At 40.4% G+C, this 26,555-nt stretch overlaps 1 protein-coding gene across 8 annotated transcripts in view; it reads right to left on the bottom strand.

Moving 5' to 3' along the window:
- NFAT5 (nuclear factor of activated T cells 5) overlaps nucleotides 1–26,555 on the bottom strand; it is an 85,751-nt gene that overhangs the window by 35,315 nt on the left and 23,881 nt on the right. For 2 of the 8 annotated variants that reach the window (XM_063438602.1, XM_063438603.1), the window contains exons 2-3: nucleotides 10,117–10,242; nucleotides 3,755–4,283 (exon numbers count right to left, since the gene is read on the bottom strand). In XM_063438602.1, coding sequence (XP_063294672.1) covers nucleotides 3,755–4,283; nucleotides 10,117–10,242 — 655 coding nt within the window. Of the gene's footprint in view, nucleotides 1–3,754; nucleotides 4,284–4,775; nucleotides 4,838–7,388; nucleotides 9,585–10,116; nucleotides 10,243–26,555 lie in introns of those variants that run through there. The other 6 variants (XM_063438605.1, XM_063438604.1, XM_063438608.1 and 3 more) reach the window with 6 other exon arrangements.

Raw genomic sequence — 26,555 nt, 5'->3', positions numbered from 1 at the left:
TGTGTGTGTATGAGTGCAGTGTGTGTGTGTATGAGTGCAGTGTGTGTGTGTATGAGTGCAGTGTGTGTGTGTATGAGTGCAGTGTGTGTGTGTATGAGTGCGTGTGTATGAATGCTGTGTGTATGAGTGCAGTGTGTGTGTATGAGAATGCTGTGTGTATGAGTGCTGTGTGTGTATGAATGCAGTGTGTGTGTATGAATGCAGTGTGTGTGTGTATGAATGCAGTGTGTGTGTGTATGAATGCAGTGTGTGTGTGTATGAATGCAGTGTGTGTGTATGAATGCAGTGTGTGATGCAGAGCCTTGGTGGGGGGTGGGCATTTTTATTTTTTAATTATTATTTTAATATTTTTTTTTGTTTCATTACATTTTTTATTATTATTATTTTTTATTTTATTATTATTTTTTATTTAATTATTATTTTTATTTTATTATTTTTATTATTAATATATATAAATTTTTTCGTCCCCCCTCCCTGCTTGCTAGCTGGCCAGGGAGGGGGGCTCTCCTTCCCTGGTGGTCCAGTGGATGGGCACTGTGTAGGAGGGGGCTGTGGGGGCTGCAGAGAGATGTTACTTACCTTTCCTGCAGCTCCTGTCAGCTCTCTCCTCCTCCACCGGTCCGTTCAGCACCTCGGTCAGCTCCCAGTGTAAATCTCGCGAGCTCTCGCGAGATTTACACTGTGAGCTGACAGAAGAGCTGAACGGACCGGCGGAGGAGGAGAGAGCTGACAGGAGCTGCAGGAAAGGTAAGTAACATCTCTCTGCAGCCCCCACAGCCCCCAGTCTGTATTATGGCAATGCAAATTGCCATAATACAGTCTATGACTCGAGTATAAGCCCAGTTGGGGTTTTTCAGCACAAAAAATGTGCTGAAAAACTCGGCTTATACTCGAGTATATACGGTATATTGTATTAACTACCTCAATTATTCAATTTTTATTATAAATCTTGCCAAACAGACACATGTCAAAGTTAAAGTCTCCGTCATTTAACCCCTTAAGGACTGGACTTTTTTTGCGATGTTGTACATTTGCGACCAGGCATCTTTTTACACTTTTGTGGTGTTTGTGTTTAGCTGTAATTTTCCGCTCTCTCATTTACTGTTCCTATACAAATTATATATTGTTTTTTTCAGGACAAAAGGGGCTTTCTTTACATACCATTATTTATATAATCTCATGTAATTTAATTTTAAAAAAATGAAAAAATATGATGAAAAATTGAAAAAAATACATGTTTTTTGACTTTTATGTGAAAAATCTTTTACTCATCTACAAAAGCGAATGAAAAAAACTGCTAAATAGATTCAAAATTTTGTCCTGAGTTTAAAAATACCCAGTGTTTACATGCTTTTTGCTATTTTTTTGCATGTTATAGGGCTATAAGTACATGTAGGATATTGCGGTTTCAAAACATACATTTTTAAAATGTATCAATAGTGACATTGTAACACTATTATCTGTCATAAATCGCTGAATAACACCCCACATGTACATATTTTTTTTAAAGCAGACAACCCAGGGTATTCAATATGGGGTATGTCCAGACTTTTTTAGTAGCCACTTAGTCGCAAACACTGGCCAAAGTTAGCGTTCATATTTGTTTGTGTGTGAAAAAAGTAAAAAACTAAATTGAACGCTAATTTTGGCCAGTGTTTGTGACTAAGTGGTTACTAAAAAAGACTGGACATACCCCATTTGCAATACCTTGGGTTGTCTTCTTTTGCAAATGGTATGCCATCATGGGGGTAATTCTCATTCCTGGGCTACCATACGCTCTCAAAGGCAACGTAACCAACCTGGCCATTTTCAATGTAAAAATATTTGACCCATATATTTGACCCTGTAACTTTCAAAAACGCTATAAAACCTGTACATGGGGGGTACTTTTATACTCAGGAGACTTTGCTGAACACAAACATTAGTGTTTCAAAACTGGAAAATGTATCACAACAATTATATCATCAGTAAAAGTGCTGTTTGTGTGTGAAAAATGCAAAAAAAGTCACTTTCACTGACAATATCATCGCTGTGATATGTTTTACTGTTTTGAATCACTAATATTTGTGTTCAGCAAAGTCTCCCGAGTAAAACAGTACCCCCCATGTACAGGTTTTAGGGTGTCGTAGAACGTTACAGGGTAAAATACAGTGCTAGCAAATTAAATTCTCTGCAACTTCGGCGTGGGTTGGCAGGCAGGTCCCTCAAATTGCAATTAATAAAATTACTTAATTATGTAAAAATATTACATAAATACGCACGTAGAATTGAAATATATATGCATATTTATATATTTGAAGTCTACATGTATATTTATATAATTATTTATGTAATTTTGTATATGGACATATGAATAGTTCGTATTCTTTTTATTTATTTATATATACATAGATATATATACAATTTCATTCTAAGTGTATTTTGATATAAATATATATATATTAATATCAAAATACAGTTAGAATAAAATTTCGTATAGATATATAATTTTTTTTTTAAATTTTTATTATTATTTTTATTTTTTTAATTTAATTTAATTTACTTATTATTTGTATTTTATAATAATATATATACAATATATATAGTTATTATATATATATATTATATATATATGTGTGTAATTTAATAATACGTGTATTTTTATATTAATATATGTACATATTAATATAAAAATAAACTTAGCATGACATTATATATATGATATATAGACATATATTATATAGGTATAATATATGTCTATATATCATATATATATATACACATATATAATATTTTTTTTTTATTCACTATAACTTTAATTTTTTTTTTATTTTACACTGGCAGGGAGACTGCCTGTCAGCACAGACAGTCCCCCTGCAGGCAGATACTTGGACACCTATTGTGACCATGTGGTCGCCCTGTTGGGCGATCACATGGCCACAGGGGTCCTAATCCGCCATGGGGAGACTGTCTGGGCTGCAGGCAGTCTCCCCACAACGGGAGCAACGCCGATCGCCGCCGGGGGAACGACGGCGATCGGGTAAGTACCTCTTAAATTTAGGACGGTTCAGGACCGTCGTCGGTCGGCAACGCAAAAATGCTGATGACGGTCCTGAACCGTCTAGCGTCGTTAAGGGGTTAAAGATCTTTATTTAAGTAATCCAGAAGATATTGCATTCCAAATTAGGGTGTCTGGTATTAAGGTAAAAACATCAAAACTGCTAAGTAATTCCAGCAACACAGCACTGAGTTGAAGAAGGAAAATCTGATTTAATATTTCATTTACAGAATATTTCATTTACAGGCATGTTCTATACACCAAAACTGCTTCATTAAGCTAAAGTTGTTCAGGTGACTATAGTGTCCCTTTAAAACTTTTTTCCAGTGTCTACCCAAACGTATACATGAAATCACAGATTAATAGAAGAAATAGCCTGAAGCTGCCTAGTTGCATTTTCTTATGAGATTATTAAGAAGCAATGCACAGTCATGGAGCAGGCTTTACAGAGTACTTAAAGCACAGCCTTAAGATAAAACGGTTAAAACCAATGGCACACATTACATTTGCTTTGCTAACAGGACAAGCAGTGTGATAATCATGTATACACCAACTCGCTGCACTAGAGTTAGCTGGTCAGATTGTGCTCTGCAGAACATACAGGAGGCACAGTGGAGGCCAACAGCCAGTAAAGGCAAGGATTATTGGAGTGCTGCTATTAAACAAGGAATATATGGCATGATATAAGAGGCAGATTGAGTAAACAGTGATACCAACCCATTGCCGGTCTGGGAGTTGCCTTTGCCGTCTGAGGCAAGCTGTGAGAGCACATAGTGTGGAGCTTTGGCACTGTCTGCATCAAACACGTCCTTATTGGAATCCCTTCGTTTGGACCCAGGCCTTTGTTTCGGGTTGCGTTTCCGGGACTTACGCGGGACCTCAGTGTTGTCGTTGTAAGAGTGAGTGCTCATGTTGCTGAAGTTGGAGGCAGAATCTTCTGTCCACATGCTGCTGCTCTGCTCGGACTCCACAACAACGCCATCATCTTGACAGGACATCCGACTGCTGTCAAGCAGGTCTTCGGGTGGTGGTGAAATGTTTAGGACCGTCCATCTCAAAGGCATGGACTGCTGCCGGCCCTTATTACTGGCTAAGAGCTGGTCACTTACCCCTGGTTTACTTACCCCCACGGTGGATTGCATAGCTTTGGTATCGGTGAGTGAGGTAGAGAAAATAGAAGGGCTGGATGTGGTGGTAAAGGAACTGCGAGCATCGCCCATGGAGCAAGTAGAGGAAGAGGAGGCATCTGCAGTGTACAATCCAAGAGTAAATACACACATTTTCACCTGCACTGGCTAGCAGTCCCAACGGAATTAAAGGCGATTTTAATATCGGATTGAGTTTGGTTCCCACAAGAAGTTTGCAATCTGGCATTCTAATACTTTTATCAATATAACAGGCCTATGTAAGCACAGATCAGTTAAAAATACAAAAACTGTAATGGCTGTGCTGTTTTTAGAATGGTTATTTTAAACTTTTATTTAATTTTTTTTTTTTTTTTTTTAAATTTGTCAGGCTGTAAGTGAAAAAAAAATCTACGTTTCACCGCCTCAATTTAATGTAGGATTTATTTCAGCCAATCGAAATGCAAACTACATATATAATAATCCCATTAGAAGGCGTGCCTGTTGTCAAAATGTAGTGCCAATTATAAACATTTCAATATTTTAATATATTTTAAAAATGTATTTTAAGTGGGACTGTCTGTAGCCACAAAATATTAAAATAAGTTTCTAACCTATGAAGCAGAGAACTACAGGTCATTTTTAATGCAGACACTCCCTGCTTCAGAGGCAAATCCTGGAATAAAAATATGAGAAAATAAATGAGAAACAGCTGCTAGTTATTCCAGATATAAAACCATAATTAACAAAAAAATAGGGAATAAAACAAACTTATTATAGAGCAAAATAGAACTGATATAGTCTGCTTTCCAATATGATTGAAATCCATTCTGAGTGATTAAAAGTGATGCAATTTGAGTGGAGGGGGGGGAGTGGGGGGGAGGAGTTGTAAGTTCTCATCACTATTAGTAAGGAAGACAAGACTAGACTGACCATAACCACTTTATTGACAGCACATTATTTAGATCGGGAAGTTCTATATGAGCTGACACTAAGTGATCTGTAGGACGTGAATAAGCAGTTTAAAAACTAGTTTTAAAACATTTATAATGTTTGAGCTTGAATGTGTATTTACACACATATGAGTGGAGAAATGGTATTTTAAAAATGAAGTTTTTGCAAATACTGGATGGATCCTGACACCTAATTTTCTCCCCAGACTTGGCAAAGTACCCATATATCAGTTGTCCAACACACGATACTCCGGGATTCAATATCTGGCCAGCCACTGTCCTATATGCATTGCAGATCTTCATTCATTCATTCATGGCTTATAAAACAAAGGTTCATGTGTGGGCTAGAAGTAAACATATAAGGAACTATATAGAATTTGGGGCGTAAGCCAAGGCCTGAGCTCCAGACTTTTAAAACAGGATAACTGCATTTAAAAACCTGTACTAAATAGTGCTGGCCACCCGGATCTTTTAAACTACATTTGGCATGATGCCATGACAACCGAATGGTAAATTGGGACAATAAAATATATGATCCACAAAAAATGACAATATTTACCATGGACCCAATCTGCATGTTTTGGATTTAAATCCTCAATGAGTTTATGGTCAGCTAAAACAAAATGCATTATATCAGTTCCATTTCACACAGAGTTTGTGCACTTGACTAAAAACTGCAGCTGAAATTTAAATATTCAGTGACTTTCAAAAGGCATTCACATTTAATGAAAATGATATCTTATGGTGTGTGTGCTGTGCTTCGTTTATGGGCATGCATTAACCCTTTGAATGCCAAAGGGAGGGGTGAAACACATTGCAAGTCATTGGCGTTACCTGAAAATGCACTGTCTCACCCCTCGGGCACACGGAGGGTTAATAAAAATGATTTTGCTGATTAATCTAGAAGGAGATCAAGTGTTATATATGTATTATAGTTACACATACATATGACAACCTATGCAAATTGAATGTACTTTGAGGCAGCTTTGCAGCCACTTTGTTCTTAGATGTGTGTTTGACAAGGACGTTGTCCTCATGGTAAAATATTCTCTAAAACTAACACAGCCAGGAGATGTGAAGATCCAATTATAGCTAAAACAATACAAATATTGGGGGTCACAGGACTTCTATAGCAAGCCCTGCATCCACTTTCCTATAAAGATTTAGTATCTACCCCTCTTCCAGTAACTTAGAAGAGGAGGGCTTCGGTTGTATTAAAATTGTAAGTTTAGAAAGTCCGATTTCTGTGTTTCTGGAAAATGTAAACTGCATGAGCATTACACAGAGGGAAAGGCTTACCATACAGCCAACACTGGTGATTATATAGCCAATGAATGGTGACCTGTTAGAAATGCTAGAAAACAAGTCTGACCTCAATGTTGGAATCCACGCACTCATTATTTCCAAAACACACATTCATTCAGACAGCCAAGAAAAATGGCTATGTTTCTGCATCCTGCTATTTCCATTTGGGATATTTAGGCCGTGTCAATCTAGAAAGCTTGCAGAACATTTTCACTGTGTCCCTTTAAACGAGCACCTGTCCTTATCAGATTGATAGGTTTACAAATGTTTTTCAGGGTGTATACCCTATAGCAGGATCATCGATGATTTACTGTAATTAGTCGGTAGGATTTTTTCAGATTCTCCCGATGTTTACGCAGCATTACAATGTGCAGCTAATTAGTAATATCACCACCACACATTGGCAACTTTAGGGAAATTAGAGCTGGATTTTAAGAGTTTGTAAACAGGAAAATTATTGAGACAGTGATCGTCGGCCACTGCTAACCTAATTTATGTCCCAGATAAAACAAAAGTTAGTGTACTCATAATGTATTCAGATTTAACAGCACATATCGTTAGTCATTGTGTACACACAGTGTATTAGATTGTTGAGGAATGACTATGTAAGCAGTAGATATATAGCTGTGAAATATGGTTATTCATTATAAATAAAACCAATCTGAATAATGCACACTATAGTCATTTTAAGCCTGGAAAGGGCCCCATTTTAGAACAAAGTGACTGCAGAGCTGTGCTCAAAGATGTCATGTGGAATCCAGTGTTTGTTTAAATGTTGCAAAGTTAAAAACAAAAAAAACATTATTAAACATTTTGTTACAATCATTAGCAATCCACTAGTTAAAACTTGTATTAAGAAAATAAATAAATAAATAAAAACAAAACAAAGAAACAAAAAACATACAAAGAGAATACAAGTGAAAAAAATAAATAAAAAGTCTTAGGAAGAAGTCTGAAAAAAAGACCGACCTAGACCCTGGGGTGAGTTTGGATGGGTTTAGTGTCTCTGGCAATATGTGTCTTCACTACTGATAGACAGACACTGTCACATAACCCACCACACGATGCCTGCCTCTGAGTGGCCGAGCTAGAATGCAAGTTAACTGTATTAATAGAGAAAACAGCTAGCATCCCAGCAAATAGCAAAAAAGCAATTGAACCATCACATGGAAATTGTACATTCATTCAGATATGGTGTTCACATGCTCAACCTGATCCCTGGAATACAGATACAGACATTAACCTCTCTGGCCCATGCCGGAGTAATGTGTCTACAAAGTAGCATTAGTGGCCTCAGATTTAAAGAAATACCCTGGGAGACTTGGTAAAGGAGGCTGCAGTTGTGGCGGTAATTACGGCTACATCCCTCAGTTAGTGACTTTTCTTACATTCCAAGCACCAGAACAGCTACAGCAAAAACCGTTTGGCATCACTAGGAGACTCCAGAGCGCTGTAGTGGCTATGGTGCTTAGAGGAACAGTGATGGGGCCATGAATGAAGATTTTACTAACAGGTTATTCATTAGTGCATTTCATTTACTATACGAAACATAGCTAAAATGGACGTTCCCAGTTTGGGCTAAAAGCGATTATTCATGGTGAATAGCCCGGTACATATTAAACTGAGATTTGGTAGACACTGGTCTATTTCTAGGGTGGAGAAGGAACCCTGTAAGCATGGCACATATCGATACCGCTAAGGTTGGCTACCTCTGTATTAGACAATGATTTAATCCCTGTGTTACTGACCATAATCAACCCATTTACAAAACACAGGCTAAACAGGTGTGGTACATGCACTGAAAATGTGTATGTGTACTATATTGTGTGACACAAGAGGCTTTAATCACAACAAGACACTGAAATTGGACAGAATTTAGCCTACATTTCACACTTCTCAATTTAAATTTTAGTATACAAAGAGAAGTCACATCAAATGTATAATCGCATATTCTAAGCCCACCACCCGTGTGTTGTATTTAACAGAGCCCCACGGATGCTGACAGGCAGTGAGGTTGGGGAGATAGAAATCACACTGAGCAGGGATAATGTAATCACTCTGTATGTAGTTATGGAGTATTGTCTAGATTGGGGAAGTTTGGTAATCCAGGATAAGGGTGATAAACTCTGACCAGAGGAAAAGGTACTTTATTGTACAGGTGCCAATGTATAAATCCTGGAAACTTGCCCAAATCTTTTATACAAATTTCTTTAAACAGGAAAATCATCGCTAGTTGCAGAAGCAGAAAGAAAGCCTCTATCCTGGGACAGAGACGTAGAATTACATTAATAAAAAACAATAAATCCCTGCTTGTTTTTACAAGGGAGATTGAAGGGCTGAACAGGATGCTAAATAGGTTTAAAGTGAGGAACATGTCACTATTAGTGATGTGAATCCATTTCTCTTGTTAGACTGGATATCAAGCTGTAATCCTTGCCCATTTAGTGATAAGCCCATGCGATAAGGCCAGCCTTTAATTACCCACACAAACTGCAGCCAATATAAACAGATACTGTGTGTGAGTACTTTCAGGCAACAGGCATTTTATTCTATTTCATTAATAAGCCCAATTGTAGAACATAACGTTAGCAAGCAACTGATTAGACATGTCAATCTGTGGGTTTAATACAATCGTTACAGTTTTATACCATTATAGTTAATTACAATGTAATACATCTAAAATAAAAAAGGCTACTATTCATTAAACTGGGAAGTGTGTAGAAATAATGTGGGATAAACATGTTTATTCCAAAATAACTGAGCTGGAAAAGCTGTATATCTTCAAATTCAGTTATTCTGTTCTAAAACTCCCAACTCCCATCGTACCTCTTCACAATTCATAATGTAATGAAAAACGATTGTATTTGCAACAAGTGCGATAAATTCACTGCTTCTAAAAGATATGACGGGTCTGAAGAATGGGCAGTGCTGCAAGGTGCTACAAATTGCATTCGTCCGATCAGAGAAAGACATGATTGCGTTGTGACAGATTAGCAAGATTGGAGTACAATTAAATGGCTCCAATAATATCAATGTGTGCTGGGCAAAATGAACACACTTAATGGCACTTTTATTTATCGGAAAGAGCGTGCGTCTATATACACACTCCAAATGCCATGGATGAAATGTTAAATCATATGGTTTGCTGATTGGGGCTCAGGTAATTTCACAATATAGTGGCAGATGGGCCAGTGTAACTGATAATACTTCCAATAAATATCTTGAATGATCCATTAAACTAAAATAATAAAAGTATAGAAACATACAAAACAGAATTCTCTGGTAATACTGAATTCTTTTATTGGGGGAGGGATTCTTTTGTGCTGTATATTTGGGCAGATGTTATATTATCGCCATTGCTGCCGCCCAAGAGAACTGGAAATTTGAGCGCATGGCTTTATTTTGTGTGAATGACCAAATCACGGCTAGAAACTGCTGAGCTACTGTGATTTAGAATTAATTAGAATCACGGTAACAAAAAATGACTATAAAACAATAACAATGAATCTGAAAGAGAATCTGGGGGCAAACTGGAATCTGTTAACTGACTTTGAAATGTTCTGATGACCGAAATTTGAGGAGCCCAAACTAACTTTGACAGCACTGCTCATATTAGCCAACCGCTTTAAATACAGAAAAATCTGAAAATAAAAAATGTTACCTAATCAAACATAAATAATTAACTTGAAATACGTACCAGCAGCGATGACACCTGGCGGAGGCGATCCTGCCTCACCTCCACTTGTCTGACTCATTGGGGCCACAGAGGTGTCTCGAGAGGGAGGTAACCGGAGCTCTTTTGGGAGAAGGTCATAAACAGATTCTACAAAAGAAGAGGAGATGCAAATGAAAACACACAAAAATAAATACATTTAAAAAATGCAGAACCAAAATAGAGGTGACAAAAAAATTGTAGAAAAAAAAAATTGGTTTTGATAACAAAACAAACAAGTATTCCTAACACCATATTGTTCCTCTACCTATAAGTGGTCCCTCCCCAGAGTATTTAAAAGCTAATTTTACATTCCTTACTTCCCGCAGCACACCGGCATCCGTGGCTGAGATCATCAACGTGGATCATCTCAACCAATCCAAAGCTTTCTCATTGGGAGGTTGTTGCACACACACAGAAAAAAAACCACTCTGTGCCAGTCAAATAGTCTCAACGAGACCATCAGATTGAAATAGAGTTTTACGGTTTAGTATGAGGTCTAGTGTAGGGGGGGACACTCCAGATATTGTAGACTACATCTCTTATAATGCTGTTATTGCCATAATGCTGGCAAGGCATCAGGGGTGGTGAGGTCCACAACATCTGGAGTGCTCAAGGTTGCCTACCTCAAGTCTAGTGTGACCGCCACTAGTGGTACTTTACCCTGCACTGTATACATTGCTGTTCCTGCAGAATTGCATTGTCTTCAGTAGCAGGGTTAAATTGTTCGGTCCTGGTACCCACACCATTCCATTTTACATTAACAGCAATCGACTTGAATGAGTAAAATTCGGACAGACAATGTGATCACACGGTCCAAAAAGCTTGCAGTCTACATAGATTGCTTTCAGCAACAGAGGTATGTGTATTTATAGATGTGGTTTGTTAAGGCCAATTAATTAGTCTGTAATTGTAGGAGTGGTCAATCTGTTAATTATGTGTCATTATTCCTGCAGAAAGCTGGTCATTATAACCACACCATTCTCTCCCTTTTATTTTTCCCCCTACTCTTTTTCAGCTTCTACAGGTCATCCTCTCGAAGGGCTGCTTACCCCGATTATATCGAACAATATAAGCCAGGACACACCTGGTGGTTTCTTCACTAGGCAGCTTTATTATAAAGTACAGAACAAAAACAACGTTTCGGCTCCTTGTCTAACTCCAAGGAGCTGAAACGTTTTTGTTCTGTACTTTATAATAAAAGCACCAGGTGTGTCCTGGCCTACATTGCTCTATTGAAGCTTTCCTGGGTTTGTGGCCCTGCCCGTCTGGAGCACCCTAATGGGAGTACTCCCCGGATAGTGCATGCATATACTCTCTACCTTTACTTACTCAAATTATAGCAACACAACAACAACAACAAAAGTGTATATATTTTTTGCTTTCAAATTTCAAATCTTATGGTACTGCTGGTCAGGCCCTAAAATTTACTTGCAATTCCAAGCATGGAGGGTGCATGGCACACTAAGGGTGACTTTTCCCTCGCCGATAGATAGTGGTGAATGTAAATTAACAGACACATGTATTTACATTTACGTTAGCAATTCATTGTATGAAAAGAAGAAGCTCAACTTGGTATACAATTAGACATTATTGGGGGTGTGCGTAGACACATGGAAAAACAAGCGGTGAAAGAGTAGAATTAAAATAAATAAAAAATGTAGAAAACAAGGGGGTGGAGTGTGCAGTAAGGGATCTCCTTATCCCCATTGCTAGTCCAGAAACTGTACTGAACAGTGAACACAAACATTTATTCTGTAAAATAGAACCACCCTTCCCATACTCACAAATATGCAATATAAATAAAACATCAAGTAATCTACTCAGCGCTTCCAAGGACACCGCTTTTTGAACAGTAAACTCGAACATCCCATTAAAATCTTTCCTAATCTTATCATTTCCAAAGCATCAAAAAATTGGACTTTATTAAAAACATATTTGCGGAAAGCGTAGCAAGGGGTCACGAGGTGAACCAAGTCTTGGAAATGAAAGTCCCATAGGATTTAGAATGCTTCTAATATAAGTTCTCTCGGACAGAACTGCGCACACAATCACAGCCCTACAAATAGCTCAACTTTTCCCCTCTCCAATGGTCATCGGAGGGCTTCTGGCAAGGAAGAAGTTAACGTGAACATAGCATCCCTTTAAAAAAGAATCCAAGCTTATGTTATTTTGCAATATGCATTTTTTTCCACAAACATCAATAAAAGAGGGATCTGATTGGCGACATGCCATGTTGGTAATGGGAGGTTAAAAACATAGAATGTGACCTATTGTACAAAGTTGCGTTTGGTAACCTTGAGAAGTGCAATCGGAGAAAAGCTCATATGAGGACTCGGCATTGTGGGCCCTTACTAGAACGTCAGCTGCAGATCCAAAACTTTCAAAGTGTTTAAACGGCAGTAAAATGGAACATGTACGTCTTATTTTATTAGAAGTTCCATTAATAATCGCACAGTGAAAGCATTCTGCTTGGCTCAGACTCTTCTGCATCGCTGATGACATCACCCAGGACGAAGCTAATACTTGACAGCCAATAACAGGACCCTCGTATTATTCTATGGAATAATTACTGTCCGTGTGTGTGTATGATGGGAATTTCTCTGTAAAGACTAGGAAGTGATGATCTACAATAATACAACCATGGTTTCTTTCCTAAATGTCAGATCGTATTACAATTCACTAGTAGGATAAATAGCTGAAATTAAACACTCTCGCTCTTACAAGTGATGTTTATCCAGACTAAACCTACATGTTTCCGATACTGCCATTATATAAAAGTAAAAACGCAAACAGCTCAAAGAAAATATTTAAACTATTCTCACTGCAAGACCGTATCAAACAGCAACAACCAGTTATGTCAACTCTTTATGACCCACAATGAATGAATTAAAGAGCAGTTGTAAATAGTTTTCAAAGTCTGTACTGAATGGCATAAAAAGTTACAGTGTTGGTAAAACCGGAATTCTTAGTGACCTCTGGGCTGGAGGATAAAGCTATTCTGTGAGAGAGAAGACCTGACTGTAAGAAGAATGAACATTATAGAGAATGATTAACTAGCCCGGCTTACCTCTCTAACACTGTACTTCAATACCCCATATTCTCTCTCCATGTACCGCAGCCATCAATGTGCAGTATGTATCACAGAGCTCCACAGCAATAAAACTCTCAGTAATGTGCAGTATGCATCACAGAGCTCCACAGGAATAAAACTCTCAGTAATGTGCAGTATGTATCACAGAGCTCCACAGGAATAAAACTCTCAGTAATGTGCAGTATGTATCACAGAGCTCCACAGGAATAAAACTCTCAGTAATGTGCTGTATGTATCACAGAGCTCCACAGGAATAAAACGCTCAGTAATGTGCAGTTTGTATCACAGAGCTCCACAGCAATAAAACTATCAGTAATGTGCAGTATGTATCACAGAGCTCCACAGCAATAAAACTCTCAGTAATGTGCAGTATGTATCACAGAACTCAACAGCAATAAAACTCTCAGTAATGTGCAGTATGTATCACAGAGCTCCACAGCAATAAAACTATCAGTAATGTGCAGTATGTATCACAGAGCTCTATATAATAAAACTCACAGTAATATGCTGTGTGTATCAGAGCTCTATATAATAAAACTCACAGTAATATGCTGTGTGTATCAGAGCTCTATATAATAAAACTCACAGTAATATGCTGTGTGTATCAGAGCTCTATATAATAAAACTCACAGTAATATGCTGTGTATCAGAGCTCTATTTAATAAAACTCACAGTAATATGCTGTGTGTATCACAGAGCTCTATATCATTTTTTTTTTAATTCTTTATTTTTGTTGTGCATGTAGTTACAAACAAACATACTTGCAGAGCCACAATAGCTATAGCAAACAATTCAAAAGGCATAGTAGTACAATTGTGTGGCATTGCGTTAATAATGCACATTTTTAACAATTATAGCAAGAAAAGAGACACAGTGCCTGGCGTTTTAAACAAAAATAGAGCAACTAAGTGAAGCATATGCACCGATTAGCTTAGCAACAACAGAATGTCGTCCCACCCTATAGGATGGTTAGTAAATGCATAAGTAAAACCGGGCAAGTGCACAGAGAGAAGAGTAAATAGAAGAATAAAAATACAGGGTAGAAATAGACCTTCTCACTGGATGCTGATTTGTAGGCAAGTATAGTAAAAACAAGTATATAACAAAAATAAATAAAAAATAAAATATCAATTGCCTGGTAGCCCACACCACCCCAACACTCAAATACCTTAGAGGTAAGCCTGCAATGAACTGATCTAAGAGGGCACTCCCATGATAACAAAGGATGGTGTGACGGCTTGGTATTATAACAAGGTAATAGTATCTTTTTTTTGGAATTTATTTTTTAACAGATTGACTATTGTAATCTACTGCACTGTACAACTTTGAATCATATTTAAAGATTGTGCTTAATCTTTGCCTCTTATTTTTCAAAACTATCCTGTAGTCTTGTCATGTTAGAGTGCACTTTTTACCATATTTGGGAATATTTAGGGACTAAAATGATAATGAGGTAAAGAGTCTGATTTAAAATTAGCACGAAATTGACAATTCAAGGCAACATTTTCCTGCATGTGCCACATTTTGGCCTGCCTTGCGATGCAAGGTAGTTTTAGAATTTGCCATGCAAATGTTTCCATCATAATACTGTAACGCTTGTTAGGAAAACTCATTGCGCCAGCTTATGGGAAAAGATCAGCTGACCCAGTTTTGTTAAGGACTAGTTGCAAAAATAGCTCAATGTGTCATTCTGAACGTCTTCATACCTAGTCAGCACGACACTGGGGCTGTTTTTTATCTTATAAGATTAAGACCTCGATTTAGAACTGTTGTATAAGCCTTTCAAATGATATAATGTTTTTGAAAAAAGACAAAGGAACCAGCTGGGTAAGTGCAGCAGGAAATATGTGGTGCATGAGAGTATGGTGCGCTTCGTTTAGGCGCTATCATGCACTGCAGATTGTATGAAATAAAATAAAATAACACAAGAAACTGTAAGTACTGTCAAAAAACTGACATGCCTCTTCCCCCGGGCCCCCTTTCACTGCTGACAGTAAGACATGGTGGGGAGTTGCCTGAGGGTGTAGGAGTGATGGTATCAACAGAGGAAGTAAAAGTAAAAATAAAAATAACAATCAAAGTGAGTGCAATCAAATAGGTGAAAAACTAATACTTGGTCGCCAATGAGTGATATCTTGTGCTATTAGATCAGGCTGAACTGGAATTATGAGTAATGTGAATCCCATGGCCCATGCGTGGTAGTTTAGGGGGGTAGTCATACTAGATGCTATCAACATTTATACTAACTGTGGGTCACTCACATTCAGACTACCAAATATTAGTAGCTACAGTAGGGAGTCCATTTCTAAGTCCAGTGAGCCTTCAGCCGTGCACCGCTAGTTTGACGATCTGGCACCCGGCCCAGTTCAAGTGGTAACAGTGACGTATGGGTCGGGTGTGAGTCCTTGTGGTACGAATGGGACAGTTCTAGTCGGGTCCCAGCCGTGCTGCGGGGATGTCGGGCTTTTCTGGCCAGTTTGCTTGAGGGAGTCCATAGATAGGCCCAGTGAGTGCAGGAGCGGTGCTGCATCGCAAATGTCCCGAATCTGGTGTGAGACCGATCCCTGCTGGATGGTGAGAGTGTGGGACGGTCTCCAGCGGTATCTGAGGCCTTGTTGGCGGAGAAGTGTGGTTAGTGGTTGGAGGGAACGTCTCCACGCCAGGGTGCCACTGGAGAGGTCGGCATAAAAGCTCAGCGCCCCGTTTTCGAATTGTAGGGGTGTCTGCCTTGCAGGGCATCCAGTACTGCTGTTTTGTCCATTCTGTTTCAGAATGCAATTATGATGTCCCGGGTGGCCCCGGTAGGTGCCTTCGATGATTTGGGGACTCTGAAGAGGTAGTCGGGGTGTATGTGGTCTGCTTGTGCTGGTGGCAGGATCATTGCGAGCAGACGTTGAACGACCTTCGGTAGTTCTGCTTCGGAGATATCCTCCGGGAGTCCCCTGACTTTCAGGTTGTCACGCCGTCTGGCGTCTTCGTGCTCGGCCATGCGGTGTTCGTGTGAGCGTTGCTGTAGCTGCAGCTCTTGCACGGTACGTTTGAGTTCCCCTATGTCCCGGGTGTTTGTTTCCATTCGGTCCTCCATTGTATTTCGGTGGGTTGTCACCCCTTTGAGATCGCCTCTCAGTGCAGTGATCTCTTTATGGATGTCGTTATGGTGGTCCGCGAGTATTTGCTTGAGGACCGACACTGTCACTGGTGTGGAGTCTGTATCGACGTTGGTCGGTTGTGAGGGCCTTCCTGTCCTGGGAGCCGGTAAGTAATCTTCTCCTGAGAGGTCGTCGGAGAAATCAGAGCAGCCTCCATGGAGCGCCGCTATGTTGTGTTCGCTTGCTCCTCGGGCCTGTCTCCACATATCTCCTATGGTGAGTCCCGGGTTGTTTTTTTCTAGGTTTGGCTTTTCCGTTTTGCGTCCCATAGTATTAGGGGGGTGCTGGGGGTCTCTGTCGCGGTTTAGGGGTAGTTTGTGAGGGTATTTTTTCAGTTTTTCACGCTTGTGCCTCGGAGCTCCGGAGTTTTGCGGCCGCTTGGTTTGGCTGTCAAGCTCCGCCCTTCTGAGCTCTATATAATAAAACTCACAGTAATATGCAGTGTGTATCACAGAGCTCTGAAGCAATAAAGCTCACAGTAATGAATACAAGTGTATGGAAGAGCTCCATAACAATAACACTTTGAACTAGTTATCAGATGTATATATGAAACTATTGTGATTAATGAGCAAGCTCTGAAAGGCCTCCTATCACAATCCACTCCTAGAAACATCTGCCATTTTTTCAGAAGAATCCTCCCTGGATTATGCCTCATTTATAACATACCTTTGCAGGTGTTTGGCATCTTCCCCAATTAAAGGACCACTATAGTGCCCTGAGGGGTTTAGATGTTCCATTTATTTTTATTTTATATTCTAGAAAGGAATAAAGGAGTTTCTATTATTCCAATAATAAGACATTTTAGGATATTTTAATATTCATTTTGGGGAAGGGGGGGGGGGGGGGCATCTGCATCACAGAACTAATGGCTTCTAAAAAGAAAAAGAAAAAACTTTCTTGGTGATGATCCAGCCAGTGATAGCACCCATGATAAGACTAGCAATCAAACAGCAAACTAGATTTAAAGCATGGAGCACATGATGAATTCCATATGAAAGTAACAGACTAGAGTTTCTCAATTGATGGAACTTCGTGCAATGTTTCCCAGTCTGCTGGAGAGATCAGTCTAGGATTACGGAGAGCGTAAACCCCACTACTCCAGAGAAGGTATTTTCCAGGAAGTTAAAATTAACCAGTAACACTAGCAGTCTAGAGCCGTCAATCGCACCAGGGAGATGATAAAATGAAGTAATACAGCAGCTATTTCTACGTCAGTCTATATTCAGACCATGGAACATTTACACCAGGGAACAGACAAACAAAAAACAATCTGGATTTAAACCCTCATAGAATACTGAAATACTGCTACACCAACTCTTTTAGTTGGTCTATTTAGATAATCTACATTAAATTTATTTAAAACAGATATGTACCATCAGCTGTTGGGCTACCAAGCAGAGCGTAAGAACAAGTAATACCTGGTAGGAGGCAAATGTAAAGGTGTCCGTTTAATGACTGTGGTATCTCTAGGGGAGGATGACTAAGCAGTGTGATAGGGTACCAGTAACTTGACACAGTTCAGAACTGCATGTAGATATTAATGACTATTTGATGATTATACTCCCACTAGAGAGTCTGAGGATTCCTGTAACTTAGCAAGACATTGGATGGTCCATACTCTGCTCCTGCCTCTTGACTTGGCGAGTATCGTATTGGACTGGAATCTGATTGGTGAGAGGATAATTAATAAGTCACTGGTCTTTTTAAAAACCTGTGTCAGCTAGTTGAATGGGTCTCACAGCAAATCAAGGACTCTGGGCACAATACGTTTGATTCAGACAGACTAGGGACTAAGACACACATTACAACATAAGGCTTATGTAGAGCCTGTCTCTGGTAAAAGAAAGATTTTTTTGAAAATGTAAAACGTTTTTCACAGGTTACATGAAGTGTAGGATTTACAGACTAACAGATTCAGCAGCTGACAGAGGCTACAAGTTCCCAGTTCACCGATACTTCTTTTATAGACTGCAAAAGTCTGACTTTAAATTTCCGACAGAAAAACTGAAGATTTAACAGGTGCTCCAACGGGTGCATTACCCGTATGAGCCATCTCACTGGCTGGGATGCAGGAATCTTCATGGTGAGAGTGGCATGCCTAGGCTGTTACCTTTGTACTCAGTGGAGTCTTTTTACAGGACATTCCAAGGCTATACAATATTAATCTTTCAGTTTCAGGTACAGATTACTAACTGACGTGCAGGCGATCAATACAATTTACAAACACCGATTGCTCTGACTTGACAAACTCAGACTCATAGTGTGTCGGGACCAGAGATACAATGCAGGGGACATATCCATATTTTAATTGTGCTCATTTGTTTAAAAAAAATACAGCATTAAACTGGAAAAAGTCTTCTACCGGGAAAGAAAAATGTCAACTAACAAAGTGGCAGCCATATGTAATGTTCAGCAATCTATGTCATAAACGTGTATTGCAGACCAACCCCAACAATCTGTCCAACCCTGGAAGGCAATGTTAGGCAAAGAACAAGAGGGCGGCAGAGCCTCGAGCCCAGAACTGTTGCAAAACATGTGGCATGCTTTGAATAACTTCTACTCATATTTTCTTGCTATTTATGTAAATCTGCAGATTCATCCCATGATTCCTCCGGTCCCTGAACGTTCTCTGTACTTCAGGCACAGAATCTGCCTTGACTTCAGTGGATTTGCAGGGGATAGGAAAATAAGTAAACAGTCAATTTGCATGAAATGTGCTGCCTGATCTTGGGGGAAAGTGTCCATAATTTAATTGAAATGTAATTTCTCTTCACGCTACTAACCTGTGTGTGAAAATCAGTCCTACAAAATCATAATGAGCCAGACAGGCAACCTTTGTTTACCATAACCTATGATATCGCCACCATAAAAACATGGCCTGAATTGCCACTAATTCACTAACCACAGTTTTGCCTAAAAGAGGATTATTGGAAATACATCCCAAAACAGGTTATCCCTAGTACAGGTAGATTTAACAATGAAGATATGAGTGCAGGTTATCACATTGGTTCAAGACAGACATAGTTTAAATGTGTTTTCCTGTATGTAACTCCCAACATATTCAAAGCACAGCACACAGCAATGTAGGAAACTGAAATATATACAGGAGACTTTGAGAACCCTGGCTGCAATCACAACCTGTAGCAGAACTGGCAGGTTTGACCAGGCCTGGATTTGCCACAAGGCCACGGGCTCGGGTGGCAGGGGCAGCACCTACCCCTATAAGCAGTCATTTTGCTATGCACTTGCCCCACCCACCCCCTTTTTCTTTTAATCTAGTACTGATTGAGTCGACAAGCGCCATGTCAATCAGTATTGCCCCAGGTCTGCCTGCTATAATTAGCCCCCAAAGTGGCAAACAAGACCATGGTAGTGGCGGCCCACTCCCGGGGTTCACTATTCACATTCCCCACTCTCTCCTCACACGCAGAGCGCTGTGAAGCAGCAGACTGAAAGGACTGTCAATCTATCAGGTATGCTGAACAGGGACTACTGGAGAGGCACAAGGGTGGGAGGACAAGAGCAGAGGGTGTACCGTAGCTGTGAATGTGGGTGTATGTGTCGTAGTTTGTGTCATTGTGTGAACACCTATGAGTGACATAAACCTGTGAGTGTATCTCTGTCACTGTAAGGGTATGTCTGCATATGTGAGGGTTTTCTGTGTCTACCCGAGTGTGTATCTGTATGCCTATATTTACACCCACACAGCCTTTATCCCAACACTACAGCTGCTATCTACCTCTCAACACAACATTCCCTCCTAATTCCTCCCAAACCCACAATACAGCCCATTACCCCTGCATACATACACTATGACTAATTTACCACAATCTACATCACCATTTCTCTCCCACAAACACTGCAACCCTTATCCTCCCCAAACACACAAAGCCTTAATCCTATTAAACACACACACATACTAGAGCCCCTATCCACATTCAGCCTCCATTTACTTGCGCACACACATATACTACATTGCAAACAGCCCAAACCACACAATACAGCAGCATAGCACAACATACAATTCTGAAACAAGCAACGCCACAAGTAGCTACTCCCACAAATGCAACACAACAACCACCTGCACACACGCAACCCCACAAACGGCATTCCCACTAACATACAAAACCACATATATACATACCCATGCAACTACCCACAGTTACATTCATCATTTAATTTTACCCAAAACTAGTCACATTCACCTTTTAAATCAAAGGCGCCAAACTTGTCACATTTACCCATCCAATCACAGTGGTTCTCAAATCAGAGCTTGGAGACTATGGTAGAAATCTGCAAAATAGACCTTAAACAAGGCTTGGAAATTGTGGTGGGAAGTTGCGCAGTGAATCACGAACCATTGGTTTGAGACTGTGGTGGGAAGTTGCCTAGTGGTTCTGCTATCAGGGCTTAATAACAGTGGTGGGAAGTTGCCCAATGGATCTTGAACCAGGATTTGGAGACTGTGGTAGGAAGCTGATTAGTGTATTTTGGATCAAGGCTTGGAGACCGTGGTGAGAATTTTCCCAGTAGATCATAGACAAAGTTTCTAGATTGTGGTGGTTAAGTTGGCCAATAAGTCACCAACCAGGATGGGGAGACTCTAATCTAATAATCAAGGAGATTCCCAGTGAAGCACGGAGTGATATAGCAGAAACAATCACAGTGATGGCCAGTTTTGCAGGAAGTGAAATAAATTCCAGATGTCCCCACAGCTTTGTGGTTAGTAGAATTAGTTTAACCATGAAATGGTATACCTGTAAACAAACCAAGTCCATTCCCTTAATGCATTAACTTGCTAATGGAATTGGCACGAGCATGGTAAGATAGGTAAGAGTAAAAAAAGACACCAGACGGGCAAGTGTGGAACGAGCAAAGCCAATAGCACCACAAACTGTGCACCAGATCTGTTTGCAAGTTTGTTGTGAGACTATGCCAACAGGGAGGAGGAGGTTTCCTTATTCAGCAAAATGGGCACCATACCAAGCATGCAGAAACACAGAGATTACAGCCAAAATGCAGAGTGCTGCAGGGTACCAGCTATCACACTGAACAGAAACAAACAAAAAAATTAATAACTGGGATTAGTTGTCGTTTTTTTAAATGGATTTATTTCTTCTTTAACAGATTGAGAGAAAAGAAGAAAAAAACAACAAATGGAGATTTAGCAGTTACCGTATATACTCGAGTATAAGCCGAGTTTTTCAGCACATTTTTTGTGCTGAAAAACCCCAACTTGGCTTATACTCGAGTCAGTGTCTGTATTATGGCAATTTACATTGCCATAATACAGACTGGGGGGGCTGGCAGCGAGCGCTTACCTCTCCTGCAGCTCCTGTCAGCTCCCTTCTCCTCCGCGCCGGTCCGTTCAGCACCTCTGTCAGCTCCCAGTGTAAGTCTTGCGAGAGCCGCGGGGTCATAGTGCGGCTCTCGCGAGACTTAGTGTGAGCTGACAGGTGAGCTGACCGGACCGGCGCGGAGGAGAAGGGAGCTGACAGAAGCTGCAGGAGAGGTAAGCAAGAGCTCTGCCAGCCCCTCCTACACAGTGCCCATCCACTGGACCACCAGGGAGTGAGAGCCCCCCTCCCTGCCATGTATCAAGCAGAGAGGGGGGATGAAAAAAAAAATATATATATTATTAATAATAATAATAAAAAAAAAATAATTTAACAAAATAAAATTTAAATAATAAAAAAATTAATAATAATAAAAATGCCCAGCCCCCACCAGGGCTGTGCAACACACACACATACACACACTGCATCACACACATTGCACTCATACACACACTGTATCCATACACACACACTGCATTCACTATATACACACACTGCATTTATTATATACACACACTGTAAATAAATATTCAATTAACATAATTTTTTTAGGATCTAATTTTATTTAGAAATTTACCAGTAGCTGCTGCATTTCCCACCCTAGTCTTATACTCGAGTCAATAAGTTTTCCCATTTTTGGGGGGTAAAATTAGGGGCCTCGGCTTATATTCGGGTCGGCTTATACTCGAGTATATACGGTATTTTAAAAATGTATTTCCTTGAAATGATAAATGTTGTAATCTTTGTAAAGTGCAGTGCACACTGTAATGCAGTGGTTCTGTAGCAGATTGATATTTCTGTTAATTGAGTAGCTGGATATAGGTGATCAAATCGTGAAAGACCAGCTGAGGAAGCAGGTGATAGATACATGGCTGTAACAGATAACCAACAAGGAAGAATTTTGATGGCATGAAATTGGCTCTAAGTGCAGCTCGTATTTGGATATGTGAGGTTGTGTTCATCAGACTACCATCTAATCACTAACCTGTTATTTACCAGTTAATTACTACGCTATTAACAAACACAGGGCTGGCTGCAACTTGCAAGACTAGTCAGCTACACATGGCAGAGTTCCTGTGCGTTTCACATGCAGAGAATCGATTAAATAGGATTGCATCACAAGATGGAAGTTATGACCTGTTCTAGGAGTCAGATTGCCATACACGTTTGTGGGTAACATCCGTTCCAAGGTCCCTTATTGCCGGTCACAGAGCCTGCTGGTCACGCTCCACTACACAGCAAATTCGCCTGTTGCTTGTGCCACTCCTGCCTCTGTCCCCTGTATCTTTAATCTACTCTGGCATTTGGCCTGATTGTGACCACTGCAAATCGAGGCCCTTACATAGCAAATCCTTCCCAGGTCCATTAACCGATACAAATGTGCATATGTCATCACATGACATCCACTAACCAGTTACTGACCTCCTAGGGCTATATACGCTCCTTTTGATTATTTCTCTGTGCTCGGTCGTGGTTTGTCTATGGTTATCGAGAGCGCATTTACTATTTCTCAATATTTTGACTTTGGCTTGTTTATGCACAATTCTCCTTTCTCTAACCCTGAACCTTGGCTTGTCTTATCGATTTTTGTACTCTCTGTGTTCCTGAACTGGGCCGGTCTATTACTTTTCTTTTAACGTTGAGTACTGCCACTTTGAAGCCCAGTAATATGGTTTAATATTCAGGTTTATTGTTAGATTTTATTTGTTCACATAAACTGTGCGTGTGGAGTATAGTCTTTCCAGATATAGCCTTTAAATACATTATTATTTTTGGGAGATGGCCATATCAAGCCAGCAGTCTCCAGCTTTTGATGAACTGATCAGTCATTATTTGATCTACTAAGGTTTTGGTGAGGATCAGAGTGTAGAGTTACAGTACAGCACAGCTAGTGAGGTACATTTCAGCCATGCCGAGATCTCTCACTGGTTACACACTGCTGATAAGGGGCCTATTGAAAGATGCTGTTGGCTGTACGTAGAACTCATGTTTTCACACTGGTTCCTACATGTTTTCGCTACAAATGAATTATCTGCACAGCGCTATTTATCCATCACCTGGCAAAATTTACAAATGAGAGCAGTCTAGTAAAAATAGTCAATGTGGTAAACTTCCCTGCTTGCGCAGACCAAACTAAGAGAGGAGAATTAATGAAGAACGGAGCTGAAAAGGAAAGGTGCCGTTCATTTACCAAAAGTGTCCAAAACTCCTGTATTTTGGCCCAAGCTAATAATACTATTTTCCATAATATGGCCGGTTGAGTTTTCTGAGAGCTCCTGATCCGGCGGGTGCAAACACGCTACTTCAGAACGAGATATTGGCACCAGCAGCCCGGGAGGCTCGGAAACTGAAACGGAATCAAGCGGGGATCAGGGGGATACCTCTCCTGACCCGGTACACCAAGCGACTACTGCAGCCGGCCATGCGGCCTACTACGGAGCGGAGCCTAAAGTCTGGGGGAGGCGGCCGATCCCCTGACATGGGACACGCTCATATCCGAGAGCCCACTATAGCCCTGCTGCCCCCCCCCCCCGGACTGGTGGGGGTTATCCCGGTCCTCGCTGGGGACGACTATCCCCACAACTCAGCATGTAACCAAACGGACCCGAGGTGCCCCTGAAACTGCTGCCGCAGTAGCACCCACAAAACCCAGGGCGAGCACAGGGAACTCAAGCCCAGAACACACTATCTACGCCGCAAGGCTGGACGCAATTTTCCAGGCATTCTGGGACGAGCTAGAGCGGCGCATGCAGCGGAGTGCCACACTTAAACACAGCACCTGCTTATTACCGCACCCACGTGGAGCACACAAAATGGCCGCCACGAGTCGACCTCAGCACCCGGAGGGCTTGAGACACCGACCAACCCCGCGCGTTAAACAGAGGGCTCATACATCCAACCGGAGCAGCAGACTAACCCCCGGACGGACAACTCGACGTGACCAAGCGCATACCCGAGCCGATGGCCACCGCGGAAAGCTAGGCTTTCCCTCACTGCGACCCGGCAAAGACCCACTAGCGGCGGCATGGAGGCGGGAACCGCTGTGGAACAAGCCCAAACCCGACCAGCTGCAGAAAGACCAAACGCTGGTCGTCAAACTGCACTGCCTATCATCTGGACCCCAAAGCTTGGCATGCCTCAGTGTGGGCAGGGAGTGTGCCCTACCGATGCAAGGTATAGGGTGACTGTGGACTATAATAAGGGTGCACCGGGGGCATCCATCAGCCTTACTCTGCTAGGTGCGAAAGAACTGCCTTACTACCCCTGGATGCCTCCAGTTTTGATTGCACATGTTAGATGCAAATGTTATCTGTCTCTGTACAGAGCCCCAGATTAAAACGCAACGCAAGCTCCAACTTTGCCTAATATGCATAATAGCTTAATACCTACCCATAACTGTCTAGATACGCGCCTTGATAGAACAGTATTAAGAAATGTGTGCTAGCTCTACCGACTTGGCTTACCACATTGCTTGCTGCAACCGTAAAATTTATGTGACAGTTTAGTTATTCTGATATGCTCCTGCCTGTCTAATAGGATGACTAGAAAGCCCCTTTGTGAGAATACTTCACCTTTACCTTACTTAAACAATTGCCAACTCCCAACAGGCACATTACTAAAACACTAGCCTAGAGGCTAACTTAACCTTGTGTTAATTGTACCAACCACTCAGTAATGCCTGCCTATTCGCTTACCTACCTAATCACCTATTTTACACACTAACAGGCTTAGCTATAGTGGATATTGTCGTTAGCATGAGCAGCCCAGTCTTGTCACTAAAACTTCCTCTGGGTCTAGCTGGTTACGTAAAGAATAAAGCAAATGTTAGCATATTGAGTTACATTTTTATGCGGTCTTATACTCTGTACGCTAGTGCTCTATGAGCGCCCAGATTACATGCATGGAAAGATAGCATAGTTTAAGACAACACAAGCATGTTTACCATATCATTTCTCACCATGTCTATGAGTCTGTATAGCAAAGTATCTCTCTTCTAATCGCTTATCCAGACATGTTTATGTTTAACCTACATTTATCTCTACCCAACATTTTAAAATTGTGCAAAGTTTATACATGCCATGCTTTACAACATTATGTATGTTATTGTCTAACTTGACCATGCTGTCGTGGCATCGCAAGTGCTTATGTTAATGCTTTGATGCACAGAAAAATAAAGATTTAAAAAAATAAAAATAATAATACAAAAAAAAAAGATCGACTTATTCCTTTTTTTAGACAATATTTGTGTTCTCTTATATAGATATACTAATAAATAATTAAAAGTGTTAACACATACTCCATTTCTACTGAAAACACAGCACAAACGCCCCCTCCCACCCCGCATTGTTCTATGTATATAGGACTGTGATACTGTACTATTGGAGTCTATGTTCTCACGCAGTAGTAAACAGTACAACTGTTATGGGAACACACTGTAACTATGCGGATTTTTCATCATGCAGTTTCCCTGAGGTTAATTACCGTACATATATAAACAATATACCTTAATGCATTGTGTCCTATTCTGCACCAGTTTTTGAAAATGTTAAATAAATTATATATATCCATATCAGATATTAATGGGTGACTAAAGGTAGGAATTATCTTCGAGACACAAACAGACAAAAAGGGCCTATTTGTTGGTGACAGGAATAGGGAAATAATGGTCCATTCACTGTCCATTCACAGCAGACCCTGTTATTATCGCTAATGGTTGCAGAGGATACTGCCACATACTCCTTCTAGGATAAGCCAGTGATTGATGAAGCTGGACGTGGGCTGTGAATGATTTAGTGTCATATTCGGCTGGTTAAGCTTTATGAGAATTGCTGTCCACAACAGTGG

The sequence above is a fragment of the Pelobates fuscus genome, chromosome 12 (genome assembly GCF_036172605.1).
Source record: "Pelobates fuscus isolate aPelFus1 chromosome 12, aPelFus1.pri, whole genome shotgun sequence".
NCBI lineage: Eukaryota > Metazoa > Chordata > Amphibia > Anura > Pelobatidae > Pelobates > Pelobates fuscus.
This window is presented reverse-complemented; position numbering and strand designations above follow the sequence as displayed.